This window comes from Dipodomys ordii, unplaced genomic scaffold (genome assembly GCF_000151885.1).
Source record: "Dipodomys ordii isolate 6190 unplaced genomic scaffold, Dord_2.0 Scaffold107, whole genome shotgun sequence".
Taxonomy (NCBI): domain Eukaryota; kingdom Metazoa; phylum Chordata; class Mammalia; order Rodentia; family Heteromyidae; genus Dipodomys; species Dipodomys ordii.
The window spans coordinates 4,183,477-4,200,984 of NW_012267323.1; the positions used below are offsets into that span (position 1 = coordinate 4,183,477).

The 17,508-nt window shown below is 48.7% G+C and overlaps 1 protein-coding gene across 2 annotated transcripts; it reads right to left on the minus strand.

Moving 5' to 3' along the window:
* Positions 1-1,706: 1,706 nt before the first annotated feature.
* Elp6 (elongator acetyltransferase complex subunit 6) lies at positions 1,707-14,765 on the minus strand. 2 transcript variants are annotated; one of them, XM_013028085.1, is made up of 7 exons: positions 14,631-14,765; positions 13,028-13,106; positions 11,290-11,360; positions 10,344-10,462; positions 8,006-8,207; positions 5,629-5,775; positions 1,707-2,082 (listed from the first exon to the last, which is right to left on the minus strand). In XM_013028085.1, exons 1-7 carry the CDS (start codon positions 14,742-14,744, stop codon positions 1,963-1,965), a joined length of 852 nt encoding a protein of 283 aa, XP_012883539.1. In that variant the 5' UTR covers positions 14,745-14,765; the 3' UTR covers positions 1,707-1,962. The 2 variants fall into 2 exon arrangements, with proteins under 2 accessions (XP_012883539.1, XP_012883540.1); XM_013028086.1 differs by lacking the exon at positions 5,629-5,775.
* Between the last annotated feature and the right edge of the window lie 2,743 nt (positions 14,766-17,508).

Here is a 17,508-nt window from a genome sequence, read left to right on the forward strand (position 1 = left end):
AGACCGCGGCCCCGTCCGGGACGCCAGCCGCGCTCTCCCTTTTCACGGCCGCCCGGGCGCCGGCGTCCTTCCCCGCCCCTTCACCTCTCACCTTCTACCTTTCCCCTCTCGCCGCCGCCTCCGCCGCCCTTCACACGTGCGGCTCCGCCCCCGCCTCTCCCCCCCACACACACACACGGCGTGCGCCTGCGCGCGCGCCTGCGCAGTGGGGCTTACGCGTCCCGCAGCTCTCGCCCCGCCCCCTGGCCGTCCCCCGGCCACCTGCCACTCATCCGGGAGGAAGTCCTGTGTGGCTGGCTGCTTGGCGGAGGGGAAGCGACGGCGCCCGAGGGGCGGGGAGCTTGGGAGGAAGCAAACGGGGGTCCTCGCCCCCCACCCCCGCTCCCGGCCCCCCACGGCCGGCCGCTGCGGAGCTTTCGGCAGCACGTTCCCCCCGAAAGTCACCGAGGGCGCGCACAAGATGGCTCACGTTCCCTGCTGGGGAGCAGCCAAGAACTAGGAGGGAGGCTGGAGACCCTCGGATCCGCGTCCCGGGAGAGAAAACAACCACAACACAGTCATCGAGAGCCGCTGGGGGGGGGGGGGCTGGGCCGGTGGCTCAGGGGTAGAGCGCTTGCCTTGCATGCATGAGGCCCTGGGTTCGAGTCCCCAGCACCACAGAAGCAGCAAAATTTAGCCGGAGGCGGCGCTGTGGCCCCGGTGGTAGAGCGCTCGCCTTGAGCTGAGCTGAGGCCCCGAGTTCCAGCCCCAAAAGCAGCTGAGTTACACTGGACAAGCAGATGGTTGGGTGCATCGTGTATCTGGAATGAAGGGTGGGTGGGTTTGGTTTGGGGGTGAGCTCTTCAGCTCTACCACTTGAGCAAATGTCCGCTGACGGCTTTTGTGCTGGTTAATTGGGGGTAAGCAGCTAACAAGACTTATCTGCCCAGGTCATCCTCACCACTGAGCCTCAGGTCTCAGCCCCTTGGGTAGCTAGGATTGCAGGCATGGGTTGCAGCATGGGCCACCAAGTCCGGCTGCTCCTGTTCGGGGGTTTTTATGTTGTTTTTTTTAACTCAGGGCATGGGCACCGCCCCTGAACTTTTGTGCTCAGGGCTTAGCACTCTGTCACTTTGAACCACAGCTCCACTTCCCGTTTTCTTTTTTTTTTTTTTTTCTTTTCTACATCCCGTTTTCTGATCTTTAATTGGAGATAAGTCTCAAGGACTTTCCTGCCCGGTCAAACTTTGAAGCCTGATCCTCAGACCTCAACCTCCTAAGATTATAGGTTTAGCCATTGATGCCTCCTTGAGCTCCCCACCCCCACCCCCACCCCCACCCCCAAGGATTGCACTCTACCACTTGAGCCACAGCTTTATTTCTAGCTTTTTGGTAGTAAAATGGTGTCAGATCTCAGCCTAGGCTTATGGTCAGGAGCCACATCGGGATAAATTACACACTAAATAGAGCTTGATTAGAAGGAGAAGGTGATGAGCTCTTTCCTTTATAAAGACAAATGGAGGAGCTTTTGACAAATGTAAAACAAGTTAAACAAGCAGAAAAAAATAGCAGTATTTTTAATTAACTCATTATGTATGCCAGTACTGGGGACTTAAACTCAGGACATGAGCGCTGTCCCTTAATTTATTTGCTCAAGCCTTCTACCACTCGAGCCACACCTCCACTTCCAACTTTTTGGAGCTCAAAATCTCACAGACTTTCCTGGCCAAGCTGGCTTTGAACTGCCATCCTCAGATCTCAGCCTCCCGAGTAGCTAGGATTTACAGATAGGAGCCTCCAGGGCTAGATTCCTCTCTCTGTTTTCAGAACAGGGCCCCACGTAAAGGTATACATGCCATCATAGAACCATCCAACCCTTTCTGTTCAACCAGTCCAACATAAAAGACTATTTCCTGGCAGGCTGCTACCTTTTACGCAGCTAAAAAATGGTCCAAGTTAGCTTTAGCTGCCCCCTAAATCGAGTCACAAGACGGCAGGAGACATCCCTTTGGCAAAAAAGGACACGTTCTTGTCCTGTATCTTATACTGGTATATGAGGCTCCGATCCCGCCGGCCTGTGGACTTCCTCCAAAGGATCTTCAGCTGCAAATAGGAAGAAGAATGAAAGAGGGGCAGTCACTCCAAGTGCCACTGTGAACCCCACTCTGTCCTCTGAGATCACATAACACACTGTACAGTAATGGGACCAACTTCTGTTTCATTCTTTTGTGTGTGTGTGTGTGTGTGTGTGCGCGTGCGTGCCCGCGCCCGTGTAGTGGGACTGAGGCATGAACTCAGAGCCTCATGCCCTTTTTGTTTTTCTGATCATTCCTGGGGCTTGAATGCTGGGCCTGGGTGCTGTCCCTGAGCCTCTTTGTGCTCAAAACTAGTGCTTTACCACGTGAGCCACAGCACCGCTTCCAGCATTTTCTGACTAATTTGTTGGAGATAAAGAGACTCACAGATTTTTCTGCCTAGGCTACCTGCAAACTGGGATCCTCAGATCAAAGCCTCCAGAGTAGCTACGATTACGGATATGAGCCACCTGCACCCACAAGCCTCCGGCTCTCGTCAGCTTTCTTGCTCACAATAGTCACTGCACCATTTGAGCCACGCCTCCACTTCTGAATTTTGCTGGTTAATTGGAGATCAGAGTCTCTCATATTTGTCTGTCTTGGCTGGCTTTAAACCTTGATTCTCAGATCATAACCTCCTAAGAAGCTAGAATTACACGTAGGAGCCGCCAGAGACCAGCTTGAAACCAATTTCTAAAATAAACATGACTAGCTAATGAAAAATAGTCATCCCTGCATTAAATAAGCTATATTTGCTCACTCATTACAGAAAAGTAAAAGAAGAAAAATGTCACCCAAGCCAGACACCAGTGGTTCACACCTGTCATCCTAGCTACTCAGGAGGCTGAGATCTGAGGATTGTGGTTCAAAGCCAGCCTGGGCAGGACAGACAGTTCATGAGACTCTTATCTCCAGTTAACCACCAAAAAACTGGAAGTGGCACTGTGGCTCAAGTGGTAGAGCACTAACCTCGAATTGAAGAGCTCAGGGACAGCACCCGGCCCACATTTCAAGCCCCATGACCAAAAAACAAAAAAGAAAAATGTCACCCATGGGAAAAAAAAAATTATAATAGTATTTTTAGGTATTTCCCATTGTCTCTTTTTCTTTTTTTAAATACAGTTCCCATGGAAACTTTTTTTTCTTTTTTGTTTTTGGTGGGCTTGGGGCTTGAACTCAGAGCCTGGGTACTATCCCTGAGCCATAGTTCCACTTCTGGTTTTCTGGTAACTCATTGGAGATAAGAGTCTCATGGACTTTTCCTGCCAGAGCTGGCTTTGAATTACAATCCTCAGATCAGAGCCACCACACCAAAGTAGGTAGCATTACAAGTTTGAGCCACCAGCACCTGCTTTTTTTCTTTCCTTTTTTTTTTTTTTTTTTTAAGGTATCTATGGCTGGGAATGTGGCTTAGTGGTAGAGTGCTTGGCTAGGCTAGCATGTGTGAAGACCTGGGTTCCAGCCTGGGTTCCAGCCTCAGTACCACATAAACAGAAAAAGCCAGAAGTGGCGCTGTGGTTCAAGTAGTAGAGCACTAGCCTTGAGCACTGAGACAAAATCCCAGACCAGAGTTCAAGCCCCAGGACTAGAAAAAATAATAATAAATAAAGATATCTAGGGTTTAAATGTTAACCTGTGATTTTTTTTTTTCTGGAAGTCTATACTACAGGGAGACAGACAAGCAGATAGTTCCCAAAGTAGAATTATAAAGACAACACTTGCATAAACGTGATTAAGACCTGCTTACTGGGTACATAAAGGGTATAAGCAGATCCAACACTAAAAATAAACAAAATGTTGAATTAGACCAATTTAAGTGAGGTATCTTCTAATATCCTAGTGATGGTTAGTTGTCCTGATCTACATCAAGCATGTTCATCCTGGTCACAAAGATGAATTCAGTGTGGCCTTTGGTTTTTTGGTTTTGTTTTGTCGGGCTCAGTGCTTGAACTTAGGGCCTGGGTGGTGTCCCTTAGCTTTTTCTTTTTTCTTTTTTTCCAGTCCTGGGGCTTGAACTCAGGGCCTGGACACTATCTCCAGGTTCTTTTACTCAAGGCTAGCACTCTACCACATGAGCCACAGCACTACTTCCAGCTTTTTCTGTGTATGTAGTACTGAGGGATCGAACCCAGGGCTTCCTGCATGCCAGGCAAGCACTCTACCACTGAGCCACATTCCCAGCCCACCTTAGCTTTTTCACTCAAGACTGGCATTCTACCACTTGAGCCGCAGCTACACTTCAGTGATTAATTGGAGATAAGAGTCTCACAGATTTTCCTACCTGTGTTGGTTCTGAACCATACTCTTCAGATCTCAGCTTTCTGAGGAGCTAGGATTACAGGTGTGAGCACCAACATCTGGTTTTATACTTATTGACATCAGAGAATGCACATTCTGCACAGAGGTGCGGGAAGGCTGCACATTGATTCTGCTGCTGCTGCTGACTGAAATGCTTGAGGAACAGGTTTGAGAGGAACCACAGCTGCCTATCCAGAACCTTCTACCCATGCTGTACCACAGACACCCCAATAGCATTCCTGGCCATTCTCATTCCAAATGATTCCAGGCCAATTGTCCATTCTGGGTTAAAAGGATCTAACATCAGAGACTGGGAAGGTGGTTTAGTGGTAGAGTGCTTGCCTAGGAGGCATGAAGCCCTGGAGTTGATTCCTCAGGACCACATAAACAGAAAAGCCAGAAGTGGCACTGTGGCTCAAGTGGTAAAGTGCTAGCCTTGAGTAAAAGAAGCTCAGGGATAGTGGCCAGGCTCTGAGTTTGAGTCCCAGGACTGGCCAAAAAAAAACAGTACACAACCAGCCATGCACTGGAGGCTCATGCCTGTCATCCTAGCTACTGATCTGAGGATCATTATTAGAAGCTAGCCTGGGCAGGAAACGTCCATGAGACTCATCTCCAATGAACCTTGATAACCAGAAGTGGTGCTGTGTCTCAAAGAGGTAGAACCCTAGGCTTGAGTGAGCTCAGGGACCATGTCTTGGGCCTGGGCGCTGTCCCTCAGCTCTTCAGCTCCAGGCTAGCTCTCTACCGCTTAAGCCATAGCGCCACTTCCCATTTTCTGGTGGTTTATTGGAGATTAGAGTCTCATGGACGTTCCTGTCCAGGTTGGCTTTGAACCTTGATCTTCAGATCTCAGACTTCTGAGTAGCTAGGATAACAGGCGTGCGCCACCAGCGTCCAGCCCAACTCGTTATTTTTTAAAGAACAGTGTTGTGCAGAGTACTCAAAGATCACTGTAGTACTAAGAGGAATCAGCTCATTTGCTAGCTCCCTTTTTGACTTAAGGCTAGTACTCTATCACTTGAGTCACAGCTCCACTTCCAGCTTTCTGATTAACTGGAGAGAAGAGTCTCCTAGAATTTACTACTGGGGCTGGCTTTAAACCACAATCCTCAGATCTCAGCCACCTGCAATAGTTAGAATTATAGGCATGAACCACCAGCACCTACCTATTCTTTAATTATTTGTTTTCGCCAGTCTTTGGGCTTGAACTCAGGGTCTGAGCCCTGCCCCTCAGAGGGTAAAGCAGCCAATGTAGGCCCCAACTCTGACGTACCTGCCCGTGTACATCCTTGCAGAAGCCAGTGGCCAGGCCTTCAGCGTGCAGGATCAGGTGGCTCTGATGACTGAGGCCATTCAGCAGGAGCTCATTCTCCTCATCCTCGGCGTCTTCACTGTCGTGCACAAGGGCCACCATGTTTCCCTGCGTCACACAACAAAATGAAAACCTGCTTCTGACTGGACCATGTCCTCTCAGTCACCTTCCCTCCTGCTGCTGCTGCTGCTGCTGCTATTGGTCCCTTGTGGGAAGGACCAGGATCCTAATTACCATCATCAGCTGTACATTTTCATTTTTGTGTTTTTTGCCAGTCCTGGGGCTTGAACTCAAGGCCCGGGTAATGTCCCTGAGCTTCTCTTGCTTAAGGCTAGCACTCTGAGCCACAGCACCACTTCTGGCTTTTTTTGTTGTTGTTATTATTTTTGTCAGTTGTGGGGATAAAATTCCAGGCCTGGGCGCTGTCCCTCAGCTCTTCAGCTCAAGGCTAGTGCTCTAACCACTTGAGCCACAGCGCCACTTCTGGTTTTCTGAGTGGTTTATTGGAGATAAGAGTCTCATTGGACTTTCCTGCCTGGGCTGGCTTTGAACCTTGATCCTCAGATGTCAGCCTCCTGAGTAGCTAGGACTACAGGCATGACACCAGCGCTCGGCTGATTTTTCTGGCTTTTTCTGTGTATGTCGTATTAAGGAACCAAACCTAGGGCTTCATGCATGCTAGGGAAGCACTCTACTATTAAGCCACATTCCCAGCCCCCAGCTATGTATTTTCACTAGCCAATCCAACCTGAATATCCTGTTCATCTAAAACGAAGCTCACCCTAGCATCTTCAAAATTGGTTCCATTCTTCAGTTCTTTTTTTTTAGTTTTATTTTTGCTGGTCCTAGTGTTTGAACTCTGGGCCTGGGTGCTGTCCCTGACCTTCTTTTTGCCCAAGGCAAGAGCTCTACCACTTGAGCCACAGCATTGCTTTCGACTTTCCTGCCCAACTGCCTTTGAACGTCAATCCTCAGATCTCAGCCTTCTGAGTAGTAAGGATGAGAGGCATGAGCCACTAGCACTTAACTCCTCTCTTCAATTCTTTTTTTTTGGTCAGTCGTGGGGCTTGAACTCTGGGCCTGGGCGCTGTCCCTCAGCTCTTCAGCTCAAGGCGAGCGCTCTACCACTTGAGCTACAGCGCCACTTTTGGTTTTCGGGTGGTTTATTGGAGATAGGAGTCTCACGGTCTCTCCTGCCCGGGCTGGCTTTGAACCATGATCCTCAGATCTCAGCCTCCTGAGTAGCTAGGATTACAGGCGTGAGCCACCAGCGCCTGGCCTCTCTTCAATTCTTGAACGTTATGAAAAATGTCACTGGACCAGTGACTCATGCCTCTCATCCTAGCTAATCAGAAGGCTGAGACTGGAGGATCACAGCTGAAGCCTGCTTGGGTGGGAAAGTCTAAAAGACTCTTACCTCCCAGGGTGCTGGTAGTTCACACCGGTCATGCTAATGACTCAGGAGGCTGAGATCTAAGAATCATGGTTCAATACCACCCCAGCCAGAAAAATCCATGAGACTCTTACCTCCAGTGAACCAGCAGAAAAGTGGCACTGTGGTAGAGCACTAGGCTTGAGGAAAAAAGCTCAGGAAAGGACTAGTAATGGGATTTAGTGGTAGAGTCCTTGCCTAGCATGCATGAAGACCTGGGTTCAATTCCTCCGTACCACATACACAGAAAAAGCCAATAGTGATGATGACCAACATACACACACACACACACACACAGAAGTGTATGAGCTATCCACACAGATATTAAAAAGCAGGGTGCTGGTGGCTCACACCTGTAATCCTAGCTACTCAGGAGGCTGAAATGTGAGGATCTCGGTTCTAAGCCAGCTTGGGCAAAAAAGTCCTTGAGACTCTTACTGCCAATAAACTACTTAGATAAAGCCCAAAGTGGTGCTGTGGCTCAAGTGGTAGAGACCTAGCCTTGAGCACAAAGAGGCTCAGGGATAGGGCCCAGGCCCTGAGTTCAAGCCCTGGGACTGGCAAACATTAAAAAAAAAAAAAATCAAGGATGACATGGCCAGGAAAGAGGGAAACATGGATGCTAGGGAAACCCAAAAGAGAAAGCACCCTGTGACTCCATGGATCCTGTAAGAGGAGTCAGAAGATGGGCATGTATAACCTGCATCTAGGAAAATGGAAGGGAAGAGGTCTACGTCATCAGAAAGTGACAGCTTGGGGCTGGGTGTATATTCATAGCTCAGCAGTGAACTGCTTGCCTAGCATGCCTGAGGCCTTGGGTTTTGATCTCAGCACCAAATGGGGAGCCTACTTGGGTTCTTGGAGCCACAAACAAACAAGGAATACAGGGAGCAGGGTTGTTAGTACCTGTAGTTCCGAGCACACAGTTGCTCTGCAGTAGTGGGTAAAGTCCAGCACGGCCACCGCTCCCAAACCCAAGCTTAGCAGCACACTGAGGTCATCTACCAGCAGCACTGGGAACCTCCACGTAGTATCCTCGCTGTCCACAGGTTTTAGGGCCTCCCGGACAAACTCATATAAAGGCTGCAGGCTCCCAGCATTGGCTTCCCTAGAAACACCGGGCCAAAAATCACCAAAGCTGAAAGGTGGGTGCTACATGCTCACACCTGTCACCCTAGCTACTCAGGAGGCTGAGATCTGAGGCTCACACTTCCAAGCCAGCTCAAGCAGGAAAATCGGTAAGATTCTTATTATCATCCATTAACCAGGAAAAAAAAAAAGCTGCAAGTGGAGCTGTTACTCAAGAGGTATAAAGAGTTGGCCATGAACAAAAAAGCTCAGGGACAGCACCCAGGTCTTGAGTTCAAGCCCTAGGACAACCACCAAAACAGAAATAAGGAAATAAGTCCCTAGCGCTCAATCTCTAAACATGCTTATCCAGGCTGGGCCCTGGTGGCTCACGCCTGTAATCCCAGCTACTCAGGAGGCTGAGATCTAAGGTTGGAGGTTCAAAGCCAGCCCAGGCAGGAAAGGCCTTGAGACTCTTATCTCTATTTAACCACTAGAGAACTGGAAGTGGCACTGAGACTTGAGTGATAAAGTACTAGCCTTGAGATGAAGAGCCCAGGGACAGTTCCCAGGCCCAGAGTTCAAGCCCCAGGCCTGATAAAAAAAAAAAGGAAAAAGAAATATCATAAAAGCCAGGTGGCCACCAAGCGCCAATGGCTCATGCCTGTAATCGTAGCTACCAAGGAGGCTGAGATCTGAGGATCACGAAGCCAGCTCGAGGAAGGAAAAGTCCGTGAGACTCTTATCTCCGATTAACCTCTAGAAAACAGGAAGTGGCGCTGTGGCTCAAGTGGTAGAGCGCTAGCCTTGAGCTGAAGAGCTGAAGGACAGCATCCAAGCCCAGAGATCCTATCTTACAAATAATTGCAGCACTGGGAAGGGATGTGGAGGGTAAACAAAGGAGGAGGCTGCAATGCTTGGTAAGAAATGTACGCATTATCCTGCCCATGTCATTGTAACCCCTCTGTACGGTATGTTCACAAAAAAAATAAAATAAAATAAAAAAATTTAAAAAAAAAAAACACAAAAAACAAATAATTGGGGCAAAAACAGCTGGAGGTATGAATGCCTAGCAAACTGTCAAAGTTCTTGTGTCTAAACAGTAGACCATAAAAAAATAATAAAAATTATTTAAAAAAAATAAATGAATACCAGCAATTTCAGGAATCTTTGTGGTGAAGGGTAGAGGGTTATAGGCTTCTTTTGTTGTTGGTGGTAGTCATGGAGCTTGAACTCTGGGCCTGGGTGCTACACCTTAACTCTTTAGCTCAAGGATTAGTGCTCTAGTGCTCTATCACTTGAGCCACAGTGCCACTTCCGGCTTTTTTTGTTTACATGCTGCTGAGGGGGGGATCCGGTCATGGGGCCTGAACTCTGGGCCTGGGTGCTGTCCCTCAGCTCTTCAGCTCAAGGCTATTGTTCTACCACTTGAGCCACAGCGCCACTTCTGGCTTTTTTCTTATGTGGTGCTGAGGAATCGAACCCAGGGCCTTGAGCATGCAAGGCAAGCACTCTACCACTGAGCCACCTTCCCAGCCCTCACTGTAGGCTTCTTAAACAGCCAACAGATAGAAATTCTGACATCAGTTGGCCCACCAACTCACATCCTCTCCTATTTATGGATACTCAGCTGTCATTTTCCCACACTGGGTAGAGAAATGGAGCAAAGTGCCCAGGGCAAGCGCCCTGCCTCACATTCCAGAGTTATCTTAACAAGGATGGCTCCTCATAGCTCACATCCTACAATCAGGTATAACCAGCCCCATGAAGAAACAAGAGACCAGATGAAGAAATACAGGGTCAGAGATGCTGAGAGGGGCTTAAACTCTGGGTCTGGCCACTGTCCCTCAGCTCTTCAGCTCAAGGTGAGTGCTCTACCATTTGAGCCACAGCGCCACTTCCAGCTATTTTCTGCTTATGTGGTGCTGAGCAATCAAACCCAGGGCCTCATGCATGCGAGGCAAGCGCTCTACCACTGAGCCACCTTCCCAGCCCTATTGGAAGTTTGTTGTTGTTGTTGTTTTCTTTCAGGAGCCAAGAGCTTTCTGATAATGCTGCAACATGGAGGTGAAATGTCTGATGTAGGAGGCCAGTTCTGCATTCCCACATAACAAGCAGAAGGGATTTTACCCAGTGACCCTCGTCTAGGCCCACCTGCCAGCTGTGTCAGGCTCACCTGAGAAAGCGGAGGGGGTGTGGCTCCTCCTGAGGGTGGAAGAAGATGTCCACTGAGGACTTGAGGCCCTCCAGGAACACTAGCTGCCCACGTTCCCGGGCTGTGGTCAGGTTGACACCCTAAACGTGACAAAGAAGGAAGTGAGCAGCTGGATCTTGTAGGAAATCCCATCCCAGTGGGTAGACCACAGCTCATAAGAGGTTGTAAGTCACAGCCAGGCACCGGTGGCTTACGCCTGTAATCCTAGCCACTCAGGAGGCTGAGGATCTTGGTTCAAAGCCAGCCAGGGCAGGAAAGTCTGTGAGACTCTTATCTCCAGTGAACTACCAGGAAACTGGAAGTGGTGCTGTGGCTCAAGTGGTAGAGCACTAGCCTTGAGCTGAAGAACTGAGGGACAGCGCCCAGGCCCAGAGTTCAAGTTCCACAACCAACAAAAATAAAAGAGAGCTTACAAGTCACAAAAGTCCATTCTTCACCTCTAACTATGCCTTTTCTTCCCTCTGATCGCCCAACCCATCCACACTTTCTATGCTGTTTTCAGACATGTATTTTCACTCACAATTGTAGCAATTTATTTTATTTATTTATTTTATTTTTATTTTGTGCTAGGACTAGGACTTGAACTCAGGGCTTCTTGCTTTCCCTCTTTTTGTTGTTGTTGTTGTTATTCTTTTTTTATTTTCTTTTGTTGGTCGTGGGGCTTGAACTCAGGGCCTGGATGCTGTCCCTGAGCTCTTCAGTTCAAAGCTAGCACTCTACCACCATTTCTGGCATTCTGTGTATGTGCAGAACTGAGGAATGAAACCTCAGGGGTTTTAACGCATTCTAGGCAAGCACTCTACCACTAGGGCACATTCCCAGCCCTCATTCCTTTTCTAAGTCCTTTACCCTATATTGATACAAATATGGCACATAGGATCACTCGGGGAAATGCTAGAATACTTACCAGTTTCTGTCCCACGGTGTTGTAGTGACTGAAGGACTGGAGGAGTGCCACAAAGCAGACTTTACAGTTAGCTAGGAAATAAAACTGATCCTTAGTGCACATACTTCATTCCTCTGGAAACAGAAGCACTCAAACAGATCAAGACATCCAGAGGCAGCCGGGACCAGGGGCTCAAGTCTACCATCTTAGTTACTCAGGAGGCTAAGATGTGAGGATCACAGTTCAAATCCAGCTCAGGCAAGGAACTCCATGAGACTCCTATTTCCAATGAAGTACTGAAAAAGCTAGAAGTGAAGCTGTGGCTCAAGTGGTAGAGCTCTAGCCTTTAGCAAAAAAGCTCAGGGACATTGTCCAGAACTTCAGTTCAAGCCCCACGATCAACACACACACACACACACACACACACACACACACACACACACACACACACACACACACACACACACACACACACACACACACACACACACACACACACACACACACACACACGGTGTGACTCAAGTGGTAGAGCACTTTCCTTGAGCTGAAGAGCTGAGGGACAGCGCCCAGGCCCAGAGTTCAAGCCCCATGACTGACCAAAAAACACAAAAGGGGAAGAAGCAGGGCACTGGTGGCTCACACCTATAATCCTAGCTACTCAGGAGACTGAGATCTGAGGATGTCAGTTTGAAGTCAGCTCAGGCAGAAAAGTCCCTGAGAGGGGCTGTGAAGGTGGCTCAGTGGTAGAGTGCTTGCCTTGCATGCTTGAGGCCCAGATTTGACTCCTCAGCACCACATAAGCAGAAAAAGCCGGAAGTGGCGCTGTGGTTCAAGTGGTAGAGTGCTAGCCTTGAGCTGAAGAGCTGAGGGACAGCACCCAGGCCCCAAGTTCAGGCCCTATAACTGAGAAAAGAAAAAAAAAGAAAGAAAAAAAGAATCTTAGAAGCTTTCCTCCCTAGGCTGGCCTCAGCCTCTTGAGTAGCTAAGATTACAGATGTGAGCCATTAGCACCCAGATGATTACTTTTCTCTTTTTTTGAGCTAGTCTGAGGATGTAGGTGCTGTCTTTTAGCTTTTTACTCAAAGCTACCACTTGACCACTTGAGCCACAGTTCTACTTCTGGCCTTTAGGTGTTGGAGGAGCTAGGAAGGTGGCTTAGTGGTAGAGTGCTTGCCTAGCATGCATGAAACCCTGAGTTCAATTCCTCAGTATCACATACACAGAAAAGGCCAGAAGTGGCACTGTGGCTCAAGTGGTAGAGTGCTAGCCTTGAGCAAAAGAAGCTCAGGGACAGAGCCCAGGCCCTGAGTTTAAGCCCCAGGACTAGTTAAAAAAAAAAAAAAAAGTCTAACAGACTTTCCTGCCTCACCTGGCTTGGAATTACAATCCACAGATCTCAGCCTCTTAAGTCGTTAGAATTACAGGCAAGAGCTGCTAACACTCAGCCTCTTTTTCCTTTTGCCTTAGGTTTCTTTCGTCTTTCCTTTTCTTTTTGGTCAGTCGTGGGGCTTGTCCCTTGTCTGGGTGCTGTCCCTCAGCTCTTCAGCTCAAGGCCAGTGCTCTACCACTTGAGCCACAATGCCACTTCTGGTTTTTCTGGTGGTTTATTGGAGATAAGAGTCTCATGAACTTTCCTACCCAGGCTGGTTTGAACCACAATCCTCATATTTCAGCCTCCTGAGTAGCTAGGATTACAGGCATGAGCCATCGGCGCCCGGCTAGGTTTCTTTTCCTATAACATCAGTGAGTCTCATACCTTTGAGGTAGAAGGAGAGAAAGTGGTGCACAAGAAAACTTCCATCCGTCTTGGAATCACAGAGTAGAGTCAGTTTCCCCTAGAAGTTAAGAGAAATACAGATAATTATTCTCCCTGGAAAGAAGTCAAAATAGTGCAGAAATCTAGTTGACTGTGTAAACTTTTTTTTTTTTTGCCTGTCCTGTGGCTTAAACTCTGGGGGTGGGTGTTGTCCTTTAAAGTCTTTGTCTCAAGGATAGCACTGTATCACTCAAGCCACAGCACCACTTCTAGCTTTTTCTGAGTAGTTTATTAAAGAGAACAGTCTCACAGACTTTCCTGCCTGGGCTGGCTTGGAACTGTGATCCTCAGATCTCAGCCTCCTGAGGAGCTGGGATTACAGCGTGAGCCACCTGTGTCCCTGCTGTGTGAATTTCTATACCTGGAAAATGTATTTTTTTGGAGAAGGTATTTATTAACTGCAAAATATATCAAGTTTACTTGGAAATGAAGACAATAAGTCAGAATTTTGGGGAAAATCAATAACTAAAGTTATGATAAAAAGGTTGATCTCCAGTTTCAGAAGGCAAACTAGGGTAGAAAAATTTTTCTTCCCAGCTGGGAACGTGGCATGTATGAGACCCTGGGTTCAATTCCTCAGCACCACATAAGGAGAAAAAGCCAGAAGTGGTGCTGTGGCTCAACTGGTAGAGTGCTAGCCTTGAGCTGAAGAGCTGAGGGACAGCTCCTGGGCCCAGAGTTCAAGCCCCACTACCAACACCCCCCAAAAAAAATTGGCACTGTGGTTCAAATGAAACAGCGTTAGTCTAGAGCAGAAAGAAGCTCAAGGCAGTGCCCAGGCCCTGAGTTCAAGCCCCAGGACCAGAAAAAAAAAATTCGACTTGTGAAGATCTGGTAACTCATGCCTGTAATCCTAGCTACTTAGGAATGTCAAATCTGAGGATCACAGTTCCAAGCCAGCACAATCAGGAAATCCATGGGACTTTCACCTCCAATGAACCACCAAAAAGACAGAAGTGGAGATGTGGCTCCAGTGGTAAAGTGCTGGCCTTGAATACAAAAGCTCAGGGATAGAGGCCTGAGTTCAAGCCCAAGGGCCTGCACCCCAACAATAAAATAATAATAATAAACATCAAGAAAGATCCCGCTGTCAGGACTTGAAGGCTACTTCCCAGGCTGTCATTTCCTCATGTCCACTTCAATCCTCCATTCTTTCACTCTAATTCTAGCCTAAGATAAACCAGAGCTGGCCAGAGCTATCTGCAGGCTTGGGCAGGGCAATTGATAGCTAACTACCATCCTCCAGGATCTATGAAATCCTACAATTTGCCTAGCACGTGGGGCCACACCAAGGCACAGACAGCGTCTCGGAGGCCTCGAGGAGCCCACCTGTCATTAGGAAGACCACCTAGAAATCCACATTCCCCAGGGCCAGAGCCTGCCTGCTGCGGCCACAGACTCAGATCCAGACCACGCCCCCTCCTCAATGGACTACAACTCCCAGAAGCCCGAGCTTTCCCGGTTCCCGCGCGTAGGTCCCGGATGTAACGCTTCCACCATTCTCTCATAGCCCGTCTCCCTTCAGGCCTCCACGACATCTTGCCTGCTCCGCCCGGTCAGGGCTGGTGTTGAGAAGGTTATTAAGTTCCGGGAACATTCCAAGCTCTGAACCCGAGCGCCCTGGATGAGTGAAGATGGGAACGTGCCGGGGGCACATTCACGCGCCTGGCGACCTCACGCTCGCTTCTGCGAGGAATGCGCGTGCGCAAACGCCACTGTCGGAGCGCATTGGCCCGCTACGGCGCATGCGCATAAGCGCACTACTGATTGGCTGTGAGGGTTTCTGCGGTCCCGGGCTAGCCTCCTGTTGCCATGGAAACTGCGAGGTTACGATTAAGGTGCAGTGGGCTGGGAATGTGGAGCCCTAGGTTCGATTCCTCACTACCGCATAAACACAAAAGGCCGGAAGTGGGACTCTGGCTCAAGTGGTAGAGTGCTAGCCTTGAGCAAAAGCAGCTCAGGGGACAGTGCCCAGACCCTGGGTTCAAGCCCCGAGAAATGATGCCAGGCCCAGGGTGTCGCACGCCTGTGATTCTAACTAGTGAGGCGATCAGAGGATTCCGGTTCAAAACCAGCCTGGGCATTCAAATCCAACTCTAGCAAATTGATTAAAATATCTGATCAGAATCAACCCCACCATATCTATACATCTATCTATAACACACACACACATTAACTTTGTCAGTCGTGGGGCTTGAACTCTAGGCCTGGGCACTGTCCCTGAGCTCTTCAGCTCAAGGCTAGCACTCTACCACTTGTGCAACTGCACCACTTCCGGCCTTTTCTGTTTCCGTGATGCTGAGGAATCGAACCCAGGGCCTCATGCATGCAAGGCAAACACACTACCGCAGAGCCACCCTCCCAGCCCCCAACTCCACCTTCTAATATGAGCGAATCCCAAGCAAAAATGTGTTTCCTTAAGCCTTCCCTAGACCTGGAGGTGTGGCTCAGCTGAAGAGCACCTGCCTACAAAGTGCTTGCCTAGCAAGCACAGAGACAAGTTTAAATCCCAATACCACAAAAAGAATAGGACCTTTCCTTTCCCTCAAATTATCTAATAAGGGGCTGGGAAGGTGGCTCAGTGGTACAGCACTTGCCTTGCATGCATGAGGTCCTGGGTTCGATTCCTCAGCACCACATAAGCAGAAAAAAAAGCTGTAAGTGGCGCTGTGGCTCAAGTGGTAGAGTGCTCGCCTTGAGCTGAAGAGCTGAGGGACAGTGCCCAGGCCGAGTTCAAGCCTCATGACCGACAAAAATAGAAAGAAAGAGGGGAGAGAGAGGAGGGAGGGAGGGAAGAAGGAAAGAAGCAAGCAAGCAAGCTAGGCATTGGTGGCTCACACCTGTAATCCTAGCTACTCAGGAAGCTGAGATCTGAGAAACATAGTTTGAAGCCAGCCTGGACAGGATTCTTGTCTCCAATTAACCACCAGAAACCCAGAAATGGTGCTGTGGCTCTAAGTGGTAGATTGGTAGCCTTGAACAAAAAAGCTCAAGGACAGTGCCCAAGCCCTGAGTTCAAGCCCCACAACTGACAAAAAATAATAATAATAATAATAAAGAGAAAGAAAGAAAGAAAAAAAGAACAAAGGAAAGAAAGAAAAGAACCAACCAAAACAAAGAAACAATGGGTGCCAGTGGCACATACCTGGACTCAGAAGACTAAGATCTGAAGATCATGGTTCAAAGCCAGCCCAGGCAGGGAAGTCTGTGAGACTCTGTATGGTGATGTGGCTCATTGGTAGAGTGCTAGCCTTGATCACAAAGGACAGCACCCAGGTCCTGAGTTCAAGCCGGCAAAAGAGAGAGAGAGAGAGAGAGAGAGAGAGAGAGACCAGCCAGCCATCAGTAAATATTGAGGGCCATGTATAGTAAGACTTGTTCTCTGAATCCTTGCCAGAATATCTCCATCTCACAGCTGTTCTCTGTACCAGACCACAGCAAAACAAAGCCAACCTCACGGTCTAGCGTGGATGAGTTGCACACAAACAGAACTTTCCTAGTGTTTGGTTCTGTCTGTGCCTTGGTTCATCTGCACCTTCTCCCATTTTGGACACCAGGGGGCGCACTAAGTCTAGGTTGACACGGGGAATAGAAGTTTGGAGGGCAGGGTGTCAGTGATTTCCTGTGATTTGGGTAACTGGAGCCATCACTGCTTTGTAAGTAACCCCAAATGAACTCTTTACTCACACAGCTGCACCTGTATTTCATTGAGTTCTTGGGATATGTACCAGTTCAGAAGCAGACTTTTTTTTTCTCTTCCCTAGCAATTCACACAATAGGACAAGATGCTAGCAGTGGTTGATGCTCAATTTTGCATCAAGTGTGGCCATAGGGCTGGGAATGTGGCTCAGTGATGGAGTGCTTGCCTAGCATGCATGAAGCCCTAGGTTCGATTCCTCACATACACAGAAAAGGCCAGAAGTGGTGCTGTGGCTCAAGTGGTAGAGTGCTATCCTTGAACAAAAGAGCTCAGGGATAATGTCCAGGCAAAAGGGGCAGCTGACGCAAGAGGCCCTAAGTTTAAGTCCCAGTATTGGTGTTGTGTGTCACACACACACACACACACACACACACACACACACACACACACACACACACAAATCTACTCTAGTAACTATAAGAACAAACAATTGGGGCTGGAAATGTGGCCTAGTGGTAGAGTGCTTACCTAGCATGCATGAAGCCCTGGGTTTGATTCCTCAGTACCACATCCACAAAAGAAGCTGGAGATAGCACTGTGAGCGCTAGCCTTGAGCAAAAGCAACTCAGGGACAGTGCCCAGGCCCTGAGTTCAAGCCCCAGGATTGGCCAAAAACAAAACAATCTAATTCTTCTCTGTTTTTTTTGGGGGGGTCCGGTAGTGGGGCCTGAACTCTGGGCCTGGGCACTGTCCCTCAGTTCTTCAGCTCAAGGCTAGCGCT